General features: G+C 32.6%; 2 protein-coding genes across 21 annotated transcripts; both read left to right on the top strand.

Annotated features, from left to right (window-relative positions):
- The first annotated feature begins 1592 nt into the window (after positions 1 to 1592).
- On the top strand, positions 1593 to 6405 carry LOC112283075 (glycosyltransferase BC10). 19 transcript variants are annotated; one of them, XM_024521349.3, is made up of 12 exons: positions 1593 to 1860; positions 1968 to 2038; positions 2613 to 2929; positions 3153 to 3269; positions 3485 to 3585; positions 4025 to 4096; positions 4223 to 4304; positions 4685 to 4765; positions 5011 to 5049; positions 5175 to 5240; positions 5552 to 5698; positions 5852 to 6405. In XM_024521349.3, exons 3-12 carry the CDS (start codon positions 2702 to 2704, stop codon positions 6011 to 6013), a joined length of 1095 nt encoding a protein of 364 aa, XP_024377117.1. In that variant the 5' UTR covers positions 1593 to 1860; positions 1968 to 2038; positions 2613 to 2701; the 3' UTR covers positions 6014 to 6405. The 19 variants fall into 19 exon arrangements, 13 of the variants coding, with proteins under 13 accessions (XP_024377117.1, XP_024377122.1, XP_024377128.1 ...); XM_024521351.3 differs by having other exon boundaries at positions 1666 to 1860; positions 2661 to 2929; XM_090251300.1 differs by having other exon boundaries at positions 1682 to 1744; positions 2661 to 2929.
- A 1182-nt stretch (positions 6406 to 7587) lies between these two features.
- On the top strand, positions 7588 to 12516 carry LOC112283208 (polynucleotide 3'-phosphatase ZDP). 2 transcript variants are annotated; one of them, XM_024521644.3, is made up of 12 exons: positions 7588 to 8112; positions 8817 to 8913; positions 9143 to 9295; positions 9607 to 9687; positions 10169 to 10246; positions 10458 to 10511; positions 10683 to 10759; positions 11019 to 11100; positions 11239 to 11355; positions 11573 to 11688; positions 11913 to 11982; positions 12279 to 12516. In XM_024521644.3, the coding sequence occupies exons 1-12, from the start codon at positions 7943 to 7945 to the stop codon at positions 12321 to 12323; spliced, it is 1140 nt and encodes a 379-aa protein (XP_024377412.1). In that variant the 5' UTR covers positions 7588 to 7942; the 3' UTR covers positions 12324 to 12516. The 2 variants fall into 2 exon arrangements, with proteins under 2 accessions (XP_024377412.1, XP_024377414.1); XM_024521646.3 differs by having other exon boundaries at positions 7627 to 8112; positions 11573 to 11630.
- Positions 12517 to 20864: the final 8348 nt, after the last annotated feature.

Raw genomic sequence — 20864 nt, 5'->3', positions numbered from 1 at the left:
TGATCATATAGGTAATTATTGGTTTACATGTATATGTCGATGACACTTCTTTAATTCCTCTTGTATTTGTGCGATTGTATTCTTTATTTTAGCAAGCTCCACCATAATTATGTAATAGAAAAAAAAAATTGTCTAATATTGCTCAAGATAAATAAAAGAAAGGATTAGAGATTTTTTTTTTTTTTTTTTTTTTTTTTTTTTTAAATAATATGAGTTTAAACATGTACAATCCGTACCTTTTAATATTCTTATGTCTTATTAAAAATATATAATCTACTTTTAATTAAAAAGAGACAAAGCTTTGATATTATAAGTATATTCTTGTCAATTTATTAAAGATAAGAATTTCATGAATATAAATAAAAAAAAGTGAGACCATTCTCAAAGAAAGATGACTAAATAGAAATAAAAAATTATGTATATTAAAAAAAATTAGAATGACTACTGCTAAAAGACAAGAAAATTAGACTAGAAGCAAGAAAAGAATTGATAAGAATAAAGAAGGCTTTACTTTTGCCTCTATATATACCATCTATCTAAGAGGTATGCGGCAATGTTCTACAGGACCTCCAATATGTATCTAATTTACAAGACACATGTCTTAACTTACAAAAACAAGTTTCTTGTATGTGTGCCACATGGTTAGCTTGTACTACAACCTATCAATACATGCAACACTTGGCTAATTTGTTGGCCAAGTTTTTAATCTATCAATCACCTATAGACATGTATAAAGGTGAAATTGTGTCTATAAAGCTTTTAGAAAGCTTCTTTTATAAAATATTATGAAATTAATATATTTTTATTTATTTTTATCTTTTCATATAACCTAAATAACTATTAAAATAAATATATATATATATATATATATATATATAAGTGACATGAATATTTAGAATAATTTTTATTATAATTAATGCAAATGGATTATATTTAATGTAAAAAAATAATTTTATATTTTCTAAAGGAAGCAATAAAATTATCATCAATATACATATATAACCATAATAAATAAATAAATCATAGACAAGTGACGAGTATTATCATTTCTGAGACTCTTGTGGGAGGTTGATAAAAATCAGGTTGATAAAAATCACCATGTAAGAAACCAATATCATTTAAATAACAATAAAAATAAATAAAGAATATCTCATTCATCAATTCAGGGGAGAATCACACCAAATCAACTATTCAACCCCAAAAATACATAGACGCACTAAAATTATTCATAGAGCAACACTATGCAGATGAACAGAATACAATGACGGAAATAAATTATAAGAAATAAACGGTGACCGTCAAAAAAGAAAAAGTTAAAGATAACTGATAACACCTCGTCAAAGCACACACTGCGAATGCATGCCAGTGACTTCCAGGCTCCATACACAAAGATCGGGCAGCGGTGGAATCAATAGATTACTTAGATTTCCGAAATCGACCAAGAAGGTACATTTTCTTGGACGGGGGTACGCTCCGGTAAAGAAGACGTCCGTCTGTCCGGTAGCGGCGCCGACGGAGACGGATCCGCACCGTGTCAGACAGTCAGTGGGTCTCCCCGAGGAGGAAAAAAGGACCCTTTGTTTGTATCTCAGATTCTGACTGACGATCTTGCAAACTCGCTTTGCAACGGATGAGATTGGTCTCAGTCACTGACACCAGGTGTTTGTGGTGCCCTTGTCCTTAGTCCCTGCTTTCCGATTCATTGCTCGTGTCGGCACCGCAGACGAGGAGAAGCTACGGGGAGGTTGTATTCACTGGTGACCTGGGTTTGGCGATTTATGTTTGCTGGGTTGGAGAGAGTGATGCTGAAGCAACAAGTGAGGGAAAGAGGGAAGAAGAGGAGTAGGAAGCAATTGGAAGGTGTGTGTGTGTGTGTTTTTTTATAGTGTTTTGTGTTCTGTAGGATGTGTTGGATTTTGAATGCGTTTTTTGGCTGGTTTGATGAGATTGTTGGTCAATTGGGACAGTGCGGTGTCTCGAAAGGAGATGAGGTTGGATCGGTGTAGTTGGTGCGTTTGGAACGTTGAGTTGGGAGAAGGTAAACTAACTTCACACACATGAGCCTTGAGGGAGAAACCTTTGTGGGTGAACGCCTAGCGGATTCTGGTTTTTTTAATCCTCAGGTGGAGGTTTTGAGTGGGATGAAATTGAAGTATTAGAGATCTGTAAGATTAGATGGGATGATGGTCTGGATCGTCCCATCATGGTGCTCGAGAAATGAATTCACGGCCTTGAAGCGTTTCAGTTTGGGGGTTTTAAAGGGGGTCTATGTGAAAAGAATATCGACCACTCATGAAGCATTTTTTCTTTTGGTCGGTTTTGCAAGAATGCTCCTAGACTAGGGATATGTAATTTACCTCGTTGTGTAGCAGATCAAATGTTGGCGTCCGAATGTAGCGTGGGCATTTCTGATATGAGAATGGTTTAAAGCATGTGTTGATGTATAATCCTGTCAATACAAAAATATCGTCTCTGAATTAACATACTTAAGCCTAGTTACGAGGGTAAAGTCTTTTTCTTCAGATTTCTTCATCCTTGGGCCTCCCTGGGGCCTTTCAGAGTATGCATTTCTGGAACTTTGAGGTGTGACATGGTGTTTTCTATTCGAACAGGCGATACAGTGACCTGTAAATTAAAATGAAGCAACGATTTGCGTCCAGGGACAGGTTAGGTAGCACTCTGAGCTAATGCATTCAGAGTCATGAAGAAAAGACCGTATGGATACTCTCGTCGGAGATGGAGATCTGGAGTGTGCATGTTATTAGGTCTACCTCTCATTATCGTAGCGTTGGTGAAGCTTCAAGGCTTGGTGCAGCGCGATGTAATGGAATCCCCTCCAATTAGGGACCCTTTGAAACCAAAGCTAGCATTCCTTTTTTTGGCTCGGCATGTCATGCCTTTGGATATTCTATGGGAGCATTTCTTTGAGGTATAGCCGTTTCATTAAATTGGTTTTAGGGGAGCTGTTGGTCGAATTGGTCGATGATCGTCACAATTTTTGTTTACATCGTTGGAAATTTCTTTTCATATGTGTGGATAGTTTCGCTACTCTCTGCTAATAAGATGGGCATAGTTATGTTGCCACAATACGTGCTAGAATTTACCTGTCTGGTCATCGTGATTTGTCAACAAGTTCTTAATGGAATTCGCAGAGATCTCGAGATCACGAATTCAATATATACATTCATGCAAGACCTGGATTTTCTTACACCGAAGAAAATACTCAGTGCAGCTCGTTTATCAATCGTCAGCTGAATAACTCTATCCAGGTACGAACCGTAATATAATCTCTGCTGATGTACATGGTTTTGTATACGGAATTTGGAACTCATCTGCATTCGAGGTAGGAAATCAATTCTAGATACTTGCTTATCTTTTTACTAGCTTATGTTAACCGTTGTCTGGCTCGTTCCCGAGTTAGGTTTCTGTGTGCCACTAATGGTCTGCATTGAAGTTTTGTAATTCGCAAGCAATGGTTTGGCAGGTAGTATGGGGAGAGGCGACCATGATACAGGCAGAGCGACTGTTGATAGCAGAAGCTTTAAAGAACCCCTTGAACGAGCGCTTCTTCCTTCTCTCTGACAGGTTGCTGTAATCATCTTTGATGCTTTCATGTGTGTTTGGAATTTAGACGATTTCAACCATCTAACCACACAAAATCGTTGCCAGAGAAAACGTGCCCGCTGTACACTAGCATGCGACGAAGCGTTGAATATAATACATATCGAACCGTGTTGAAAGCGGTGTCGGAAACCTTGATCGCGATGTTTTAGGTGTTGATACGAAGGCTCTTGGTTTGAGCTCTGGGTTCAGTAGTATGTGGGTTTGTAATTACTACATAGTCGATGATTGGTGCTTGATCTTTTCTAGGAAAGTAGCTCACCCTGTAGCAGGCAGTGGATTGTGAATGGAGCGACTCCCGAGAAGTCGAATAAGATGGAGTCTTTCAAAAGTAATACACTAGGAAAATAAGTCTGATTTGAGGTCTCGACTAATGCTGGAAATTATTCAATGTTTGGTGCAGCTGCATACCACTTTACAATTTTGACTACGTCTACAATTATGTGATGGCGTCTCAAAAAAGCTTTGTGGACAGGTAATCTGATGGTTCGCTCTCAATCTGGGTCCCTTGTCAAATCTTTAACCAAAGTGCTGTTTTGTCCTCGATTCAGTCATACACGGCTCAAGTTCAGTAAGTGATGTTGACTGGGATGGGGAACAGTTTTGTTGATTACTCCGACGAGCAGTACAACATCAACATGGAGTCGGTTATCCCACATGAGAATTGGCGTAAAGGATCTCAGGTATCAAAAACTTTTTAAAGAAATTTGATTCTAGTGTCCGAAGCAATCTGTCGTGCTTGCACTTCACTCTTTCGACACGTAGAGCTTAACAAGCAGCTGGCTTCCAAGTAGCTAGTCAGGTAGTTTGATTGGAGTAATGTGAGCATGTTTCTTCTTTTAGCAGGTTTGTTGATATAGATTGTTGGTGTGGTTTAGAATCGGTGTCAAATAGACTGAAGAAAACCTGTTTGGTATTCGAAGTATTTATATATTCTGTTGGTCTAGACTCAATTTATTTTAATCTACCTTCAAGATTTCTTGTTGAATAGCTGCCTTTTCATTTCATCTTGTATCATTACGTTTGTTTATTTTATGGATGATGAATTCGTTGATGCATGCAGTGGTTTGTTTTGACTCGAAAGCATGCTGAAGCTGTAGTAGCAGATTCCACGGTGTTTCAAATGTTTAACCAGCATTGCAAGGTTTTGTCCTTCTTACATTACTGTGTTATTTTATGCACTCTTGGTATCATCTGTCTTTCCTCTATAGTCTTCTAAGCCTGAACAGTTATTTATTTATTTATTTATTTATTTGCTATTGTCGTGGCTTAGTTTGTTTTAGGGCCAACTGTACAAACGTGATCACTTGCAGTGATAGTGAGTTATCACAATATTATCGCCGCTGTGGCAGCGGGTTTAAGAGTGGATAAATGGTTGGCTGGATGCAGAAAGTGGTTCTACCAGACAATTGGGTGGATGATCCTTCGGTAAGACCCTGCTCACAGATATTTACTAATGGTTAAGCAGTTGAAACTGTGGCTTACAATGCACTTTCTAGTCTCTTTGAGAATGTCTTCAAGTTCGCTGACAATTATCTGTTTTCCTCTCATAGCTAAACGCGACAAAGAAGCCTCACAACTGTATACCCGACGAGCATTATATTCAGACTCTTTTTGCGGTGAGTGTTCCTGTCTTTCTCTGGGCATCTGGGTAGCTTTTATGTTTCTTACGGAACCAGTTCTCTTATTGTGTGGCTTACAGCAAGCCATTGAGCCCGTGGAGGACTGTGCATGAGAAGACTAGAGTTGCTAGGAGTTTTAAAGAAATCTTTTTAATAAACCCATATTTACCTCGCAACAGTTTGTCACATTGTACGGCACATGAGGAGTGTGATTTTCCTGTGTTTATGCTTTGTTTATCAGCACAACGATTTTCTTGCCAAGTACGTACGTGAAGTATGATTGTTGGAGGAAAAATTTCTGGGTTTAGATGGAAGGTTTGGAAGCGGAAACAGAACGGCGTACGTTAACTTTCAGCAAATGGGAGAATCATGTGAAAGACGTGGGCCGAGAAGGATGGCATCCTGTTACTTACAATTTTCAAGATTCTACCCTTGAGGCCATTAGAAGTATTCAGGTATGTGGCTCAGTCATACATCAGTTCAAATTCTCATCACCCTTGAAGCCTCTTGAAGCTAGATCGGTTTTGAAAACATTTCGGAGACGAGAATTTTGTGTCGTCACTCACCCTAGTGGTGAGCGAAGCCTCACTGGGGTCCTGTAAATGCAGGCTTTACGTAGCATCCGGTACGAAACCGAGTCACGAACAGAGTGGTGCAAAGCAGGAGGCGAAGACAAGCCTTGCTTTCTGTTTGCTAGAAAGTTTACACGGGCTGCTGGATTTCGCCTTCTGGACCTAGTTTCTAGCTATGAAAAAGGACTAGCATCCTGAGCGCTTCAGGCTGCACACAAGTGCGTCCAAACTTGTGTCGTAGCTTCCTAATTCAAACGCTATTTAGGATGGGGCCCAGTTGGAAGATGTGCAACCTTGGGACAGTGAACTCTTCTTTTCCACTCAATACCTTCACAGGAACAAGGTGCTTCATTCCCTGATGTTGGTTGCCTATCTTATAGACAGAACCTTGTGGCTTTGAACATCCTGCACAGCTTCAGGATCTGTAGCTGCTTGGACTTGACAATTTTGTGCAGGAATGGTTCATTCATGTCTGATACAGCGTACACCTTTTTGGGTATCTGATCAACTTTGGGTGCACTGCAGCCATTCATGTATCTGCTTTGGCAAGGAAAATGAAATGCATACAAGATTTTCATCTTCTATTGTAAGAGGTTGACTCGACATCTGATGTTATTAAATTTCAGAATATCCTTGCAATTTCTGTTCATTTGAGAGCTCAATTACTTATCTCCGTCTCATCTTAGCGTCCTAATTTTCAACAACTATACAGAAATAAGGTGGTCTATTGCATGCTTTGAAAAGCTATTTGACCTGGTCACATAATTGATTTGTATGGCAGACTGCTCAACTATGTCAATGCTTTGTTAATACAATAGTGCTGTAATGAATACAATTTTATAAACCACTTTCTTGTGTACATGTGATGTATAGAATTACAATGTAAGAAACAGATCAAAGACTTGATATATATATATATATATATATATTTTTTGTCGAAGATGCTGTCAAGGATATTGTTTGACATTTCAATGTAGAAATCACTACTTATGTACTAATCGAAAAATATATAAATTTCAAAAAAGGAATCAAAGATAAGAATCAAATGGCTTAAAACTTACAAATGTTTATACTTCATATAAAAAGGTAAAAGTTTGTTCTCCAAGCTTCCACCAATTAGTTACTTTTAGAAGAATATTCTAAAAATATATTCTAAAAGTAGTAATAATAATCATATTTAAAATATATATATATATATATATATATATATATTGTAAGTTTTTATTGAAAGTTATTAGTATATAACTTATAAAAATCACATACATGTCTTCAGATTATTTGTAAAGTATTCTGCATTTTGATCAAATCTGAGTTAATTTTGATCAAACCGTAACTTAACAACTTTGTTAAAGTAAATAAAAGACATGAAAAAAAGAAAAAAAATAACAATCTCTTATAAAATTGATATAATTATTTTACTTATATTTCAATTAAATAGAAACTACCGCATCCAAAATTTCTTTGAAAAAGCATTATATATATTGTTAAGAATATTTTCAAAACATTTCAAAAAAAAAGAAAAAAAGAAAACTCTAATGATGGATTTACATGATCATCACTTTCAGATATTCATTTTCAGATACCTTTATTCACCTAACCCATACAATTCATAAACTATATTTTTTTAGAGAATCAAGGAACATAATGGGAAACCAAACCCACTACAATGGGGGCAACAAAGCATGTGTTGGGAACACAAATCCAAGTGCCCGAAATTGTCTGCCCCAAAAAAGTAAAAGGTAAGAGGGGACCGTGTTCCCATGGGCCGATCAGTCGGAGTTGTCCCACGAAGCTTGCAGCTCAAGCCTTTCTTTCGCAATGCCCCCGAATGAAAGCGTCCAGTTCGAATTTGCAACATTTGCCGAGTGCGGGAGATCGTTGTGCACAAGTTAGTTAGTTGACATTGTGCCCAGCAAGCTCAATTTCTCACTTGTAGTCCTTGTCGTCGTTGGATGCATGAATCAAGCCGGTTTTGCTCACATTGCCCCTGTGTGTGGAGCACAGTTTTGGGCCATGGAGCTGTAGGAGAATTCCTTGCATCGTTTCTCTGGGTTTTTCTGAGTTGTTTGGGCCTTTTGGGTGGGAGAAGGATGTTGCGAATCCGGGCTTAGATTTTAGGGTTTTTGGATGTTGCGCGCATTAGCCAGCGTTGTGAGAGTGACAATGCCTCCGCGACATGCTGTGGAGTATGCCAAGTCGGAACGGTCTCAGTGCAAGTCGTGTGGCGAGAGAATCGCTAAAGGTGTCGTTCGCCTCGCTTCCATCACCTGGGTTAAAGGATACAGCACTCCCCATTGGTACGCTCTCATGGTTCTTGCCTCTGTGAATTGCAAAAACTTGTTCTACTTTTTTTTTTGTTTTTTTTCCCCCCTTTCCCCTGTGTTATTGCTCTTTGTGGTTTAATTGGAATCTCAATCACGGTGATTTTAGCGACGCATCTTGCGTATCCTGCTTGCATCCCTTGTCAAGATTTTTTTGTGTGGTATTTCGTGAATGAGGCTTGAGCCAAACATGGGTGTTGCACCTTTTTGCTGGGGTTAGTTCCATACTCGATCAAGGGAATGATTTTTTGTGTGTGTGTATGTGTTGAATTACGTATTTCTATTCGTCCTGAATTTGTGAATTTATGCATGTCATTTAATTCGATTACACTCGGATGATAGTGTTTTCATCTGTTCAAACGTGGTGATGCACGTTTTTGGCTTGTATTCGAGTGACCAGGCTCGTGCAAAACTTATTTACTTATTTTTTTATTTATCTTCCTGTCAAATTTCATTTTAGCGATGATTGCTTCATGCGGATTTGACCAAGAAGTGAAAACGTCATGTCACTCTTCTTCGGTCACCGTTTATCATATAAGCTGTTTGTTTTATGTAGGAGCACAATGTTTCTACTAAACGGCTTGAGATCCTATTGAGGCACATCAGTTGCGTACCCTGTGAAGTTGGTCCTGTGGGTATAAGCATTTGACTTGTGTTGTGGAACATGTTTGGGAGTACAGGCATCACCCTGATTGTTATCTGGCCACTAAGAGCAATGCAGCATTAGTGGCATTGGCTGTGGATGAGAACAAGCTAGATGGATTTCCTACTCTGAAAGTGAGCATTATCTATTTCCTTTTCATCTTGTATGCATCTCCTCTTTTCGACTTGAAGTGAAGACACGTCGTGGTTCTGGTTGTGAGAGCAGCCCAACGTTTAGTATGGTTGATTTAGATCTTTTCCAAGTTTCAAATCTTAGGTTTTAGGCGTGGTCAACATATAGCTAAAAGTGTGCAAGGGGAGGATGATTGAATTCTCAAGAACAAGCACATGTGTTGTAATGCAGGCCTCAGATCAAGCTGCGTTGAAAGCTTTGACTGGACCTGTTGATGTTGAAGAAACCCGTGATGGAGAGCCTTCTGAAAGCAGAAGCATTAAGAGCATGAAAGATTCATCGGGCTCTGCTTTGGAAGTGTCTGTGCAAGGGGAAACATCTCAGGTGATGATTTTGCTTCCGTTTCCTACTGGATTCACGAGGATCTGAACTTTTCCCATAAACACTTGGAATTTCTGGATAGCTGAAATCACATGATTGGGAGTAACGTACCCCAACATAGTCATCATGTCGAGCAGATATTGTGGATTGTAATTTTAAAAACGACTCTTTAGACAGGAAATTTAGAGCTGACATTGGAAGGTTGCATCTGGGATACCGGCTTCAAGTGTTGTAACTCTGAAGCCGGACACTATGTGTACAATTTTACTTTATGAAGAGTGCTGAAATTCTATGCAACACGTGATATGAATCAGGCCGTCACTGGGAGTCCCGACAGGAAGAGAAAAGTGTCTCCAGGTATTGCAGCAAAAATGAATCAAATTGAGAAAGAGCAGGTACTATTTTTACTGTGTTTGTCTTGTTTCATATGGTGACTTTCAAAATGCTTTTAGTTAATTCTAGAGGAAATTCCTGAAATCGCCAAAAAGAGGTTTCATCACCGTCGTGAAGTTTTGCATACGTAGGCTCTGAACGGTTACCACTGTCGAGGAGTAGGTCTTGGCTTTACAATTTTTAAACGCTACTTGCTTAGGTGTTGACTTGAAACTGCCGTGCTTTTGAGCTACAAATATTCTCACAGTATTGTCTAAAAGTTCATTTTCGTCCGATGAAATAGTTTCAGTCTGCTATTAAGTGTAGAAACTTGTATCTCGAGAATTTGGGATCGGTTTTGCGGGTCGACTTTGCTATATTGCATCGCATCCTTTCTTGCCTAGTGTACAATTGTGTATACTAATCATCTAGAAAGAACGACTTTTACTTTCGAATAAATTATAATTGATTGGTTCTCTTCGAATCAACCATGGTGTTCTGTAGATCCTACGCTACGATCGAAAGAAATGGGAGACTATTCTTAATGGATTTAGTCCATCCAAGCTTGCAAATGTTTACAAGGCACAAATTTCCCTTTGATTTCTTATCTTCTTTGAATTGCAAGTTCTTGCTTATAGAAGTTACTTTGAAATGTTTAACCTAAGGCTCATTGTTTTCTTATTGTATCTTGAAATTCAAACCCTGTTTGCATCATCTTACATTTCTAATCATAGTATTTTTCTGGGGCCCTAGATACCGGAACTGATCTTTAAATTTTGATTGATTGCAACAGGATGCAAAGCTACCGCTTGGTTGGAAGTCCTTCTCTTCTGTTATTCTCCATGAGGTAAGCTATTTCTTCAATCATGTCAGTGTTGTGCAAAACATTTGGAAGCTGACATTGTGCTCATAGATAGAAGAGGTTGCTTCCGAACTTGGTCCTAATAGTATTTTGCATCTTCTAAGTTTTTATTCGCCCCGCCCATGGTTCCATCTGTTGGATTGGTTTGGATGTCAGGCGGAAGGTTTGCAGCCATCTGAGAAGATAGCGGCATTTGACTTTGATGGGTGTCTCGCTAATACACATGTTCGCAGGTGCGTCTTTCGGTCGTAATTTAGTTAATGAACAATATTCTCCTATCATGCAAGCATCCATCGTGTTGATAATACTTAGACTGGTAGCCTCAGCGTAACACTGTTATTTTCTCTGGGGTCCGCCTACTTTCCATGGTTGTTTTCTGGTTGTGTTTTTACCAGCAAGGTTTAATTTTTATCATACCGATTGCTTCAGTAGTGATGGTTCATTGTTTGGCTCAAAGAATGTACTGACATATTTCTTTTGGTTCTTTTATAGGTCAGGAGCTGATGCTTGGAAACTTATGTACCCTTCAATACCGAAGATACTTCAGGGCTACCATCGTGACGGTTATAAGCTAGTGTGTGATTAAGATTCAATATGAAGGAAATTCAACCCTGCTACAGTATAAAGAAATGTTTTTACCGTTTGCAAAATTTCTTTGTTGATACTTTGTGCTAATCACTTTTAAAATCGGTCTCGTTCATACATTTTTCAGGTTGTTTTTACAAATGAGTCTAATATTGAGCGATGGACCAAATCACGACAGAAAGCTGTAGACTCCAAAGTCGGTCGCCTGGAAGCTTTCATCAATGTTGTAGAAGTCCCCATGCACGTAAGATGTTTTCAAGAGGCGTGTTCCTTGGCACTGAAATACTCTTCATGTCTTTGTTTTACAATGAATTCCAACTGTGCAATCTCTTTTGGAAAGATAAAAGATTTTGCATAATGAACCCCATTAGGTGGTTATATTCTTTTATGAATAAGAAACAGTTCCATTTTCGAAAGAGCGAAACGATCATTAGATTAATATGTATATACTTGGATCGCAGGTGTTTATATCATGTGGTAAAGAGGGGAGTGGGGATGCTTGCCGAAAGCCCTCGCCAGGTATGTGGCACCTTCTAGAACGTCACCTGAATGGTGGAGTACCAATCAACAAAGAAAGGTTTCCTTCCTTATCTCCCTTCAGTCATAAGCCCTGCTTTTGTGTCAGTGTAATATAAAATTTTGTTTTCTTCGTTCGAAGGTGTCTGCCATGTTTTCACTATAGCTATTATAGTTCTGCAACCATCCTGCATTCAGGCTCAAAGCAGTGATCAATAAACATTACCGAGCTTATCAAGCTCCAGTCTACTCATTTGAATTATGTTTTTTATTGCACGGTGGCAGTTCCTTTTACGTTGGAGATGCTGCAGGACGCAAAAGTGATCACAGTGCGGCTGACTTAGGTTTCGCCCAGGTTAGCCCGCCTTAAGCCATCCTTTTTTAAGTATTGTGGCTATTGAAGATACGCATCTCACTGTACGTCAGTTCTTTCGCTGCGGTGGGGTGTGCATGCTACTTAAACTCGTACCCCCTATTAGACATAAGAATGTGTGAATCACTTCCGTGAAACATCGTGATTCACGCTTGTTTCACATTCGGTGCAGTTTTCATGTTTTAGTCATTCTGCCTGCATTTCATCGCCAAACATTGTTGGTTTCTTAATCGACCTGCCGTTCATTTGAGTTGACGTTAGGTTGTTGGTGAGTGCAGGCAGTGGGCTTGAAGTTTTATGTACCAGAGGAGGTGTTTGAATGAGGTCCTTGAATGCGGTGATCATTCGCTAGGTGCCGGATCATGATCTATATTTCTTTTATAATTTTAGTTTTAACATATATATATATATATATATTATAATATTTTTTTAGTTAATTCTTATTCAAATTACTAATCTCGATAAATTAGTATTTTAATCTGTTTTTTTAATCAATGCAAATATTTTAAAAATTTAGATTTGTTGTTGTTGTTGTTTTTTTTTTTTCAAAATCGAATTTGTATCAACTTCATGTCTTGTATTTATAATTGAATTTTATTAGAAAATAATAATTATATTGTCAATAATTTTATTTTATATAGAATCTTACATGTTTAAATTTGTATAATCATTTCCATTAATACATATTACCACAAGAAGAATATTATTACAAGTAGTATAGTTTTTATTTTTATTATTTTGAGTTAAAACAAGCAAAGTATTGTTCCATGTATATTTATCTAACAAGTATCTTTAAATATACATGTACACTCATAAAAATTAAAGAAAATTAGTGATTAATACAACTAATCCTATTATAACTTCTATACTTCATTTGTATTCTAGCTATTGTTCCAGTTCAGAAATGTTCTGTAATTCATAAGCATTTATAATATATATATATATATATTTTATACATATGTAATGAATCTATTGCTTATGTTAAAAGAGAAAAGAAGAACAAGCATCTTAGAGCCTTAAAAAGTTCATGTACACTCTATTCACTTCATAATAAACTTCATAGAATATCTTTTTAGACATAATCAAAACAAAAGTAAAATTTGCCAAATGAGGATAGTAAATTGTGAACATTCTCTTAACATTCTATTATTGCTGCAAACTTGGTGTTTCTAATTGTTTAGCTTTGCGATATGGAAGGGATATGGTATAATTAGAAAAATGCCAACTTCTACTACACAATAATTGTACATGTGAAGGATGTAGATGTTACATCTTATGGTATTTCAAGTTTTTGATGCCTTGCACATTTGTTATGTCAATCCAAGTGGAATTTTATAGCAATGGTGTGTATAATGGATGATTGACCATCCTTAAAATATCCAACTTATATAGCAAGTAAAGACAATGTGATGCAGTTCATACAACTCATTCATGCACTTCTTTTGCTTCCAAAGTATTTTCTTATCTTGTTGCTATGGAAGGAGCTTTTATCAAAAGAAGGAAAGCTTGGCCTATATGAAGACTAAGATAGAGGATATATTTGTGAGAAGAAAATAGATTCAAAAGATGCAAGTTGTTGGAAAGTGGTTTTCAATTCTTAAAAGTATTTAGGACATTTAAAATGTGTTATAAGTATATTTTATTTATTTAATTTAGAAAGTGGAGTTGTAACATTTCAATTGGCATGAGCTTTTTCATTCGAATGCTTTGGTCATAGATAAATTAGTCAATAAAGCTTTGGATGTAATAATTAGCTTGAATATTATAAATAAATATTTTACTAAATAAAATAAAATAAAATAAAATATTTATTTATCAATTTTTTGTATATATAAAATAAGTGGCAAATACAACTTTATATGTATATAATTTAGATGTTAAATAATTAAAGATATTCCAACTATATACCAAATACACATCAAATTTTAAGGTCATCAAATCCATTTTATAATTATATTAAATTTGAGCTTTATAATATATCAAGTATAGTCAAAGATATAAGGTGGCCTAATTTATTTGACAATAATATCAAATTGAAACACTAAAAAAATATATAATGTAGTCAAAGGCATAAAGTTATTTAATCCATTTGATTAATTTTTTAGCAATTATATTAACTTAGGAGAATAAGATATAAAAAGATATAATAAAAGATATATAATTGTTTAGCTCATAAAATAATAATTTTAAGCTTAAATACTAGAATGTACCAAGTGTATTTAAAGATATAAGATTATTTAATTTATTTAGCAATAATATTTGATTAGAGTACCAACATATATTTAATATAGTCAAATTTGTAAGATTACACAATTAATTTGGCAATGATGTCAATTTTGAGTACTTGAAAGTATTAAGACTAGTCAAAGATATAAGATTGTTTAGTTCATTTGGTAATAATGTCAAGCTTAAGCACCTAGATATATCAAATATAGTCAATAATGTAAGGTTGCCAAATTCATTTGGCAATGTTATTAAGCTTAAGCATTTAGATATATTAAATATAATCAAAGATATAAGGTTGCCTTAGTGACTTGGTAATAATGTTAAGTTTGAGTACTTAAATATATCAAGTGTAGTTAAAGATGTAAGTTTGCTTAGTTTATTTGGTAATGATGTCAAGCTTGAGTACTCAGATATGTTAAGTATAGTCAAAGATGTAATATTTTTAAGTTCATTTGGCAATGATGTCAAGCTTGAGCACTCAGGTATATTAAATATAATCAAAGATATAAGACTACATAGTTCATTTGGCAATAATTTCAACCTTGAGCAAGAAGATATATCAAATGTAATCAATAATATAAGGTTGCTTAATTCAATGATGTCAAGTTTGTGCAATAGAATATTTTAAATGTAGTAAAAGATATAAGGTTGCCTAATTCATTTAGCAATGATGTCAAGCTTGAGCAAAAAGATATATCAAGTATAGTCAAAGATGTAATATTGTCTAATTCATTTGGCAATGATATCAAGTTTGAGTATGAAGATATATAAAAAATGGTCAAAGATATAAAATGATATAGTTTATTTAGTAATAATATAAAGCTATGATATAGAAATATCTCAGATGTTCTTAAAGTTATAAGGTTGTCCAGATTGTTTGGCAATGATGTCAATCTTTTGCACTAAGATATTTTAAGCATAGTCAAAAATGTAAGATTGCCTAATTCACTTGATAATAATATTAAGCTATTGCATCCAAATATATCAATTATAATTAATGTTGTAAGATTGCTTAATTTATTTAATAAGGATGTCAAGCTTAATCAATGAAATATTCTAAATACAATAAAAGATATAAGCTTGACTAATTTATTTCATAATGATGTCAAATTTAAATAATGAAATATATCAAATATAGTCAAAGATGTAAGATTGCTTAGTTTATTTAGCAATGATATCAAGCTTGAGTATTTAGATATATTAAGTATAATCAAAGATACAAAATTATTTAATTCACTTAGCAATGATGTCAAGCTTGAGTACTTAGATATATTAAGTTTAGTCAAAGTTGTAAGGTTGCCTAATTCATTTGGCAATGATGTCAAGCTTGAGCACTCAAATATATTAAGTGTAGTAAAAGATATAAGTTTGTGTAATTCATTTGGTAATAATATTAATCTTAAGCACAAAGATATTTTAAGTATAGTCAAAGACGTAAGGTTATCTGATTTATTTAGAAATGGTATTGAGTTTAAGCATCCAAATATTTTAAGTGTTGTCAAAGATGGAAGGTTGCTTAATTCATTTGGCAATGATGTCAAGCTTTTGCACCAAGATATATTAAGCTTAATGAAAGATATAAGGTTACTTAATTTATTTGATAATAATATGAAGTTTGTATAATAGAATATTTTAAGCATAGTGAAAGATATAAGGTTGTCTAGTTCATTTGGCAATGATGTGAAACTTATAGACTTAAATATATTAATTATAGTCAAAGATGTAGGATTGCCTAGTTCATTTGGCAATGATGTCAAGCTTTTGTACCAAGATATATCAAGCATATTCAAAGATGTAAGGTTGTTTAGTTCATTTGGTAATGATATCAAACTCAAGCAATTAGATATTTTAAGTTTAGTCAAAGTTGTTAGATTATGTGATATAATAGAAATAAGTATCATTAATGGTTGTTGTCCTAAATTAAGCATAGTTAAAGTTTTGAGATTTTCAAATACATTTGAAAGTGAGTTGAAGCTTAAATACTCAAATAAGCCAAATATGATAAAAGAAGTATAGTTGTTAATTCTATTTAGCAATGATGTTAGTCCTATGTACTAAAATAAATCAAGTGCCATCAAAGATGTTAGGTTGTTCAATTCAATTGGCAATGGTATTATTTTTATACATCCAAATAAATTCAATGTATGCAAAGACATAAAGTTTCACATTTCTTTTGGTAATAATATCAATTTTAAGCACAAAGACATATCAATTATAGCCAAAGATGTAAGATTGCTTAGCTCATTTGACAATGATGTCAAGTTTATACACCCTGATATATCATGTATAGTCAAAGATATAAGATTGCTTAATTCATTTGGTAATGATGTCAAGCTTTGGTATTGATATATATATTTAATACTTTTAAAGTAGTAATTCTTTCTAATCATTTTGGTATTACTTTTAAATGCAAACATTCTTTAATATTAAGATTTATTAATGATAACATACTTTGCATTTTATTTAATAATATAAGTAAGTTTATACATTCTTGTATGTCATGGTCCAATAATATAGTAATTTATAAATAGATTCTAAAAACTTTTCTAGAAAATCACAATTTTTTATAACCAAGACATTCAAATTCTTGCAATTTGTCTAAATCTCTTTTATATTTAACATTTGTCGTACTTTTTCAAATGAGCTTTTGTAGAATCGTCTTGAATTTGATATGATCAGTATAAGATATTTTAATTTAAAACATTTTTTTATCAATAAATTTAAAGTTCTAAATGATTCATTAAATTCACATAAATATTTTTCATTAATATCATAGCTCAATAATCAAATAGAAGAAAAACAATTACTTTCAACTTTGTCAAGTATATTGTTGTTTTGATTAGTATAAATTAGTCCTTCGAATTATTTAATAACACCATACAAATAAATAAATAATTTTAAAAAATATATTTTTAAAATATTAAGTATATAAAATCTTTTTTTTAATAATATTGTTGCAAAAAAATAAAAATATATAATAAAATATTATCTCATTATTGTCAAAAATAGCATCTTTTATCCTTAAATATTTATTATTATAAAACTTTTTGGTCTTATAAGTGCCATTTAAATAAGAATAATATATAGTATCTGATTTGATGATTTGTGAATTGGTTGTATATTCATATTTCAAATTTGCATATGAATATATTCTTCTTGAACTTCAACAATCTTGCAACCCATACCTTGTAGTTGATCATGCATTCTTAAAAACTCTTTCTTTATCTATCTTCACTAATGACTTTTGAATCAATGTATCTAATATAAAATCTTCTTTTGATTTTTTTTTTTTTTAGTCCATATTTGTAATGTTCTTTCTTTCAACATATTTTATAGATATACATCATTACTAAATATATGTATATATATATATATATATATATATATATACATATATATCCAAAAATATATTCTTTTCAACATCTTTTAAATTGTCAAAGATTATTCTTAAAATATTCCAAATCTTATAGTTACTATGATCCTTATTTCTATCTAAATATCTTCTTCTTTTTAATCTTTGTAAGGCTTGCTTCTAATATCTTATCCTATTCTATCTCCTTAAAAATGCATCCATCACTTTTAAATTCAAAGCCAAGCCATTACATGCTTTTACAATTTTTTTGCATATGTTAAATAGTTCACTACCTAACTTTTCTTGATATCTACATGAATAAGTGCTGAAAAATTCTAAACTTAAAACTTCATTAAGATCTTCTATATTTATTTTGTAAATCATCATAGAACATTTTTCCATTGATTTCTAACTTCAAGTTATTATAATCAATATGCTACCATTACTAGTACATAAAACATCCATAGGTATAACTTCAATTTAATTTTGATCCTTCACATTATTTAGGATTAATTGATCTTCTTTTTAATAAATAATAATTTTAACATTTCTTGTGCTTCATTTAGATTTTTTGATTTTTTTTCAACTTTAAATTATCCTAATATGTTGTAAGAAACTAAATATATTATAATAAATAATCATCATTATGACATATTTAATTTGTATATAAATAATATTAAAATAATCAAATTAATTCTATACTTTCTATATATAAATATTCAAGAGAGCTTTATCATTGGTGATGTATAGTATGTTTATTTTGGATATATGTTTTGGTTCATGTTGTTCCAACTTCCATCAAAAGATGGTAGTTTAACTAAAAATTGTCCAATTAAAATCTTCTTATTCGATATGATGAATTTTTTACAAATATTTGCAAAGTTTAGGCAATATGAAGGATTCTCATTCCAACACTCTTGAATGAACTTGTTCAATTCATGACAATTTGAAAGAAGCTTTGGTCTTTCATCTCTTTGCATTCTTTCCAATATCTCTTTCATAGAATAAATACTAACAAATGGATCTTTTTTTGAAAGAATCTAAGAACAAACTATTGCAAATGAAAAGAAATTTGATTTAAAAAGACACATCTTTGTTCTTTAAATTTTTTTTCTTAGTGCCTTTGAAACCATGTATTGTATACTACCATAGGCATATCTATTTTCACTAAATTTTGGATGTCTTCCAACATTCACCTTAGACATGCCAAAATCTATCAACTTTATTATAGCATGTTGAATAAGATTGTTTATTATTTTATTCTTGATAATATTGACTTATATATTATTAGACTTTAGATCTTGATGTGCAATTTTCATGTTATACAAGTGACATATGCCTTTTATAATTTGACAAATAATATCAATATTAAATATAAGTGACATTGATTTTATTTCTTTCAACATATGATTCAAACTTATATGTTTCAATTCTATTTCCAAATATAATTCTTGATTTGTATCATATTGTTTAAGTATTTTTCTAATTTTATTATTTTCAGGATTTATAGAAAAGAAATATTTGATTATGTTGGGATGGTTGAAACTAGCTAGAATGATTATTTCTTTGATAAAAGCAACATCCAACTTTTTAGTTGCATACAAAAGCCCCTACTAATTAGATTTATAAACTTTTCCAAAATTTCCTTCACCTAAGAATTGCATGATTTGCAAAGGTTTCATATTCATTGAAAGTTCTATTATGTCTAATTCTTCATCTTCTATGCGGCACAAATTCTTCAATCTTTGTAATAAATAATTTGCTAATTCAAACTATGTAAAGTTATTATTTCCAATTGCATGATTCAACTTGTCACATAAGCTTTTATCATCACCTTTTACTTCATCAAAGGTAGCAAAATCAAAGATAGTAGATGAAAAGCCTTAAAATTTGTTTAGATTATTCTTCAAAATTATATCGCTTACTATATCATAGCAATACTTCAAATTTCTAAGCAATTCTTAAAAAATCTCTTTATTCTTCACTTTGAAGATAGCTACTTGGCACCAATTACATTTTCTATAATTCTTTATCAATAAATAAGTTTTCTTTACTATAAGAAACAATTCACAAAATATAAGTCCACACTTCAAACCATTGTTGCTATGAGTTATTAGATGTTGAAAGACATCCATAACAAGATGAAGTTTCTTGCAAATACTTGTATATTGATTTTTATTGAATATATCTTTTTTTTTCAACAAATTCTTTATCTCTCCAACATAGATTTCACATTATTTTCAAATGTCTTTATTAATCTCTTGCATTTTTGTAGAAGTTCTAAAGTTTTAAATATGACTATCATATTGGTTCAAAAATCTTAAAAACACTTGTCTTTGAAAATCCCTCAAAAACCTCCAAACCATTAGCAAATACTTAGTAAATAATTTCCAAAAATTTACTATATTGTAATATAGTCGCAAGCACAAGTATCCAAATTTTTCTTTACAACTATACAACCAATACAATACATTAGCTCTAATTTATGTCTTTATTGTTCATACCTGCAAATTCTAATAAGGAGAACTAAATTCTCTTGTTATAAAATTTGGAATGATATGAATTATTTACTTTCAATATTCTTAACAATGATTTAAGACTTCAATCCTAATTTACAATAATTGCATTCTTCAAAGCACTCATCAAACATTCTTTATAATCTTAGTCTATTATATATTTTTCTAATTTTTTATTATAGTATCTATCTCTTATGTCATGTAACAATTCCAAAGTAATAAATCAATCATATAATTACATAGCTAAATAACTAATATGAATCCATGATCTTTGAAATTATATTCACAAAGTTAATACCTAATACAATTATAAAAAGATAACATTAGCCAAAAATTATCACAATATGATATTGTACAAACCAAAAGTCCTATCCATATTAATCTATACAATGATAATCTAACAAACATATTTTTCTTTACATACAATTCTTACAGTAATAATACTATTTTTTCTAGAATCTATAAGCTAAAATAAACCCCCATAGTAGTAGTTTATTCTAATTTACCACTATTAGTTCTTTAAGTATTCTATTAATTTGATCTTAATGCTTAAGTTCTAATAAATCCCTTCTTAATCTCTCTAGGTAAGTATATTGAACACAAGAACATTCATACACTATACATACCACATAAAAACTCAAAAATTCTCATGTCTTACAGAAATTAATTCTAGATTTTTACTAATTTTTTTATCTCTTATTTAAGTTTTTACCAAAGATTCCTTAAAACTTGTTGAAATACCTCCATTTAATACTAGAACAATCCACAAC

The sequence above is a fragment of the Physcomitrium patens genome, chromosome 6 (assembly GCF_059467195.1).
Source record: "Physcomitrium patens ecotype Gransden chromosome 6, ASM5946719v1, whole genome shotgun sequence".
NCBI classification, from domain to species: Eukaryota; Viridiplantae; Streptophyta; class Bryopsida; order Funariales; family Funariaceae; genus Physcomitrium; species Physcomitrium patens.
This window is presented reverse-complemented; position numbering and strand designations above follow the sequence as displayed.

Excerpts from the sequence above, each read along its gene's own strand:
- LOC112283075 (XM_024521349.3), top strand. The coding sequence starts at position 2,702 with ATGAAGAAAAGACCGTATGGATACTCTCGTCGGAGATGGAGATCTGGA. Across the intron at positions 4,305-4,684 it reads ATTGGCGTAAAGGATCTCAG|TGGTTTGTTTTGACTCGAAA; the intron begins GTATCAAAAACT and ends TGATGCATGCAG. Across the intron at positions 5,699-5,851 it reads AGGCCATTAGAAGTATTCAG|GCTTTACGTAGCATCCGGTA; the intron begins GTATGTGGCTCA and ends CTGTAAATGCAG.
- LOC112283208 (XM_024521644.3), top strand. The coding sequence starts at position 7,943 with ATGTTGCGCGCATTAGCCAGCGTTGTGAGAGTGACAATGCCTCCGCGA. Across the intron at positions 8,914-9,142 it reads ATGGATTTCCTACTCTGAAA|GCCTCAGATCAAGCTGCGTT; the intron begins GTGAGCATTATC and ends GTTGTAATGCAG. Across the intron at positions 11,983-12,278 it reads CTGACTTAGGTTTCGCCCAG|GCAGTGGGCTTGAAGTTTTA; the intron begins GTTAGCCCGCCT and ends TGGTGAGTGCAG.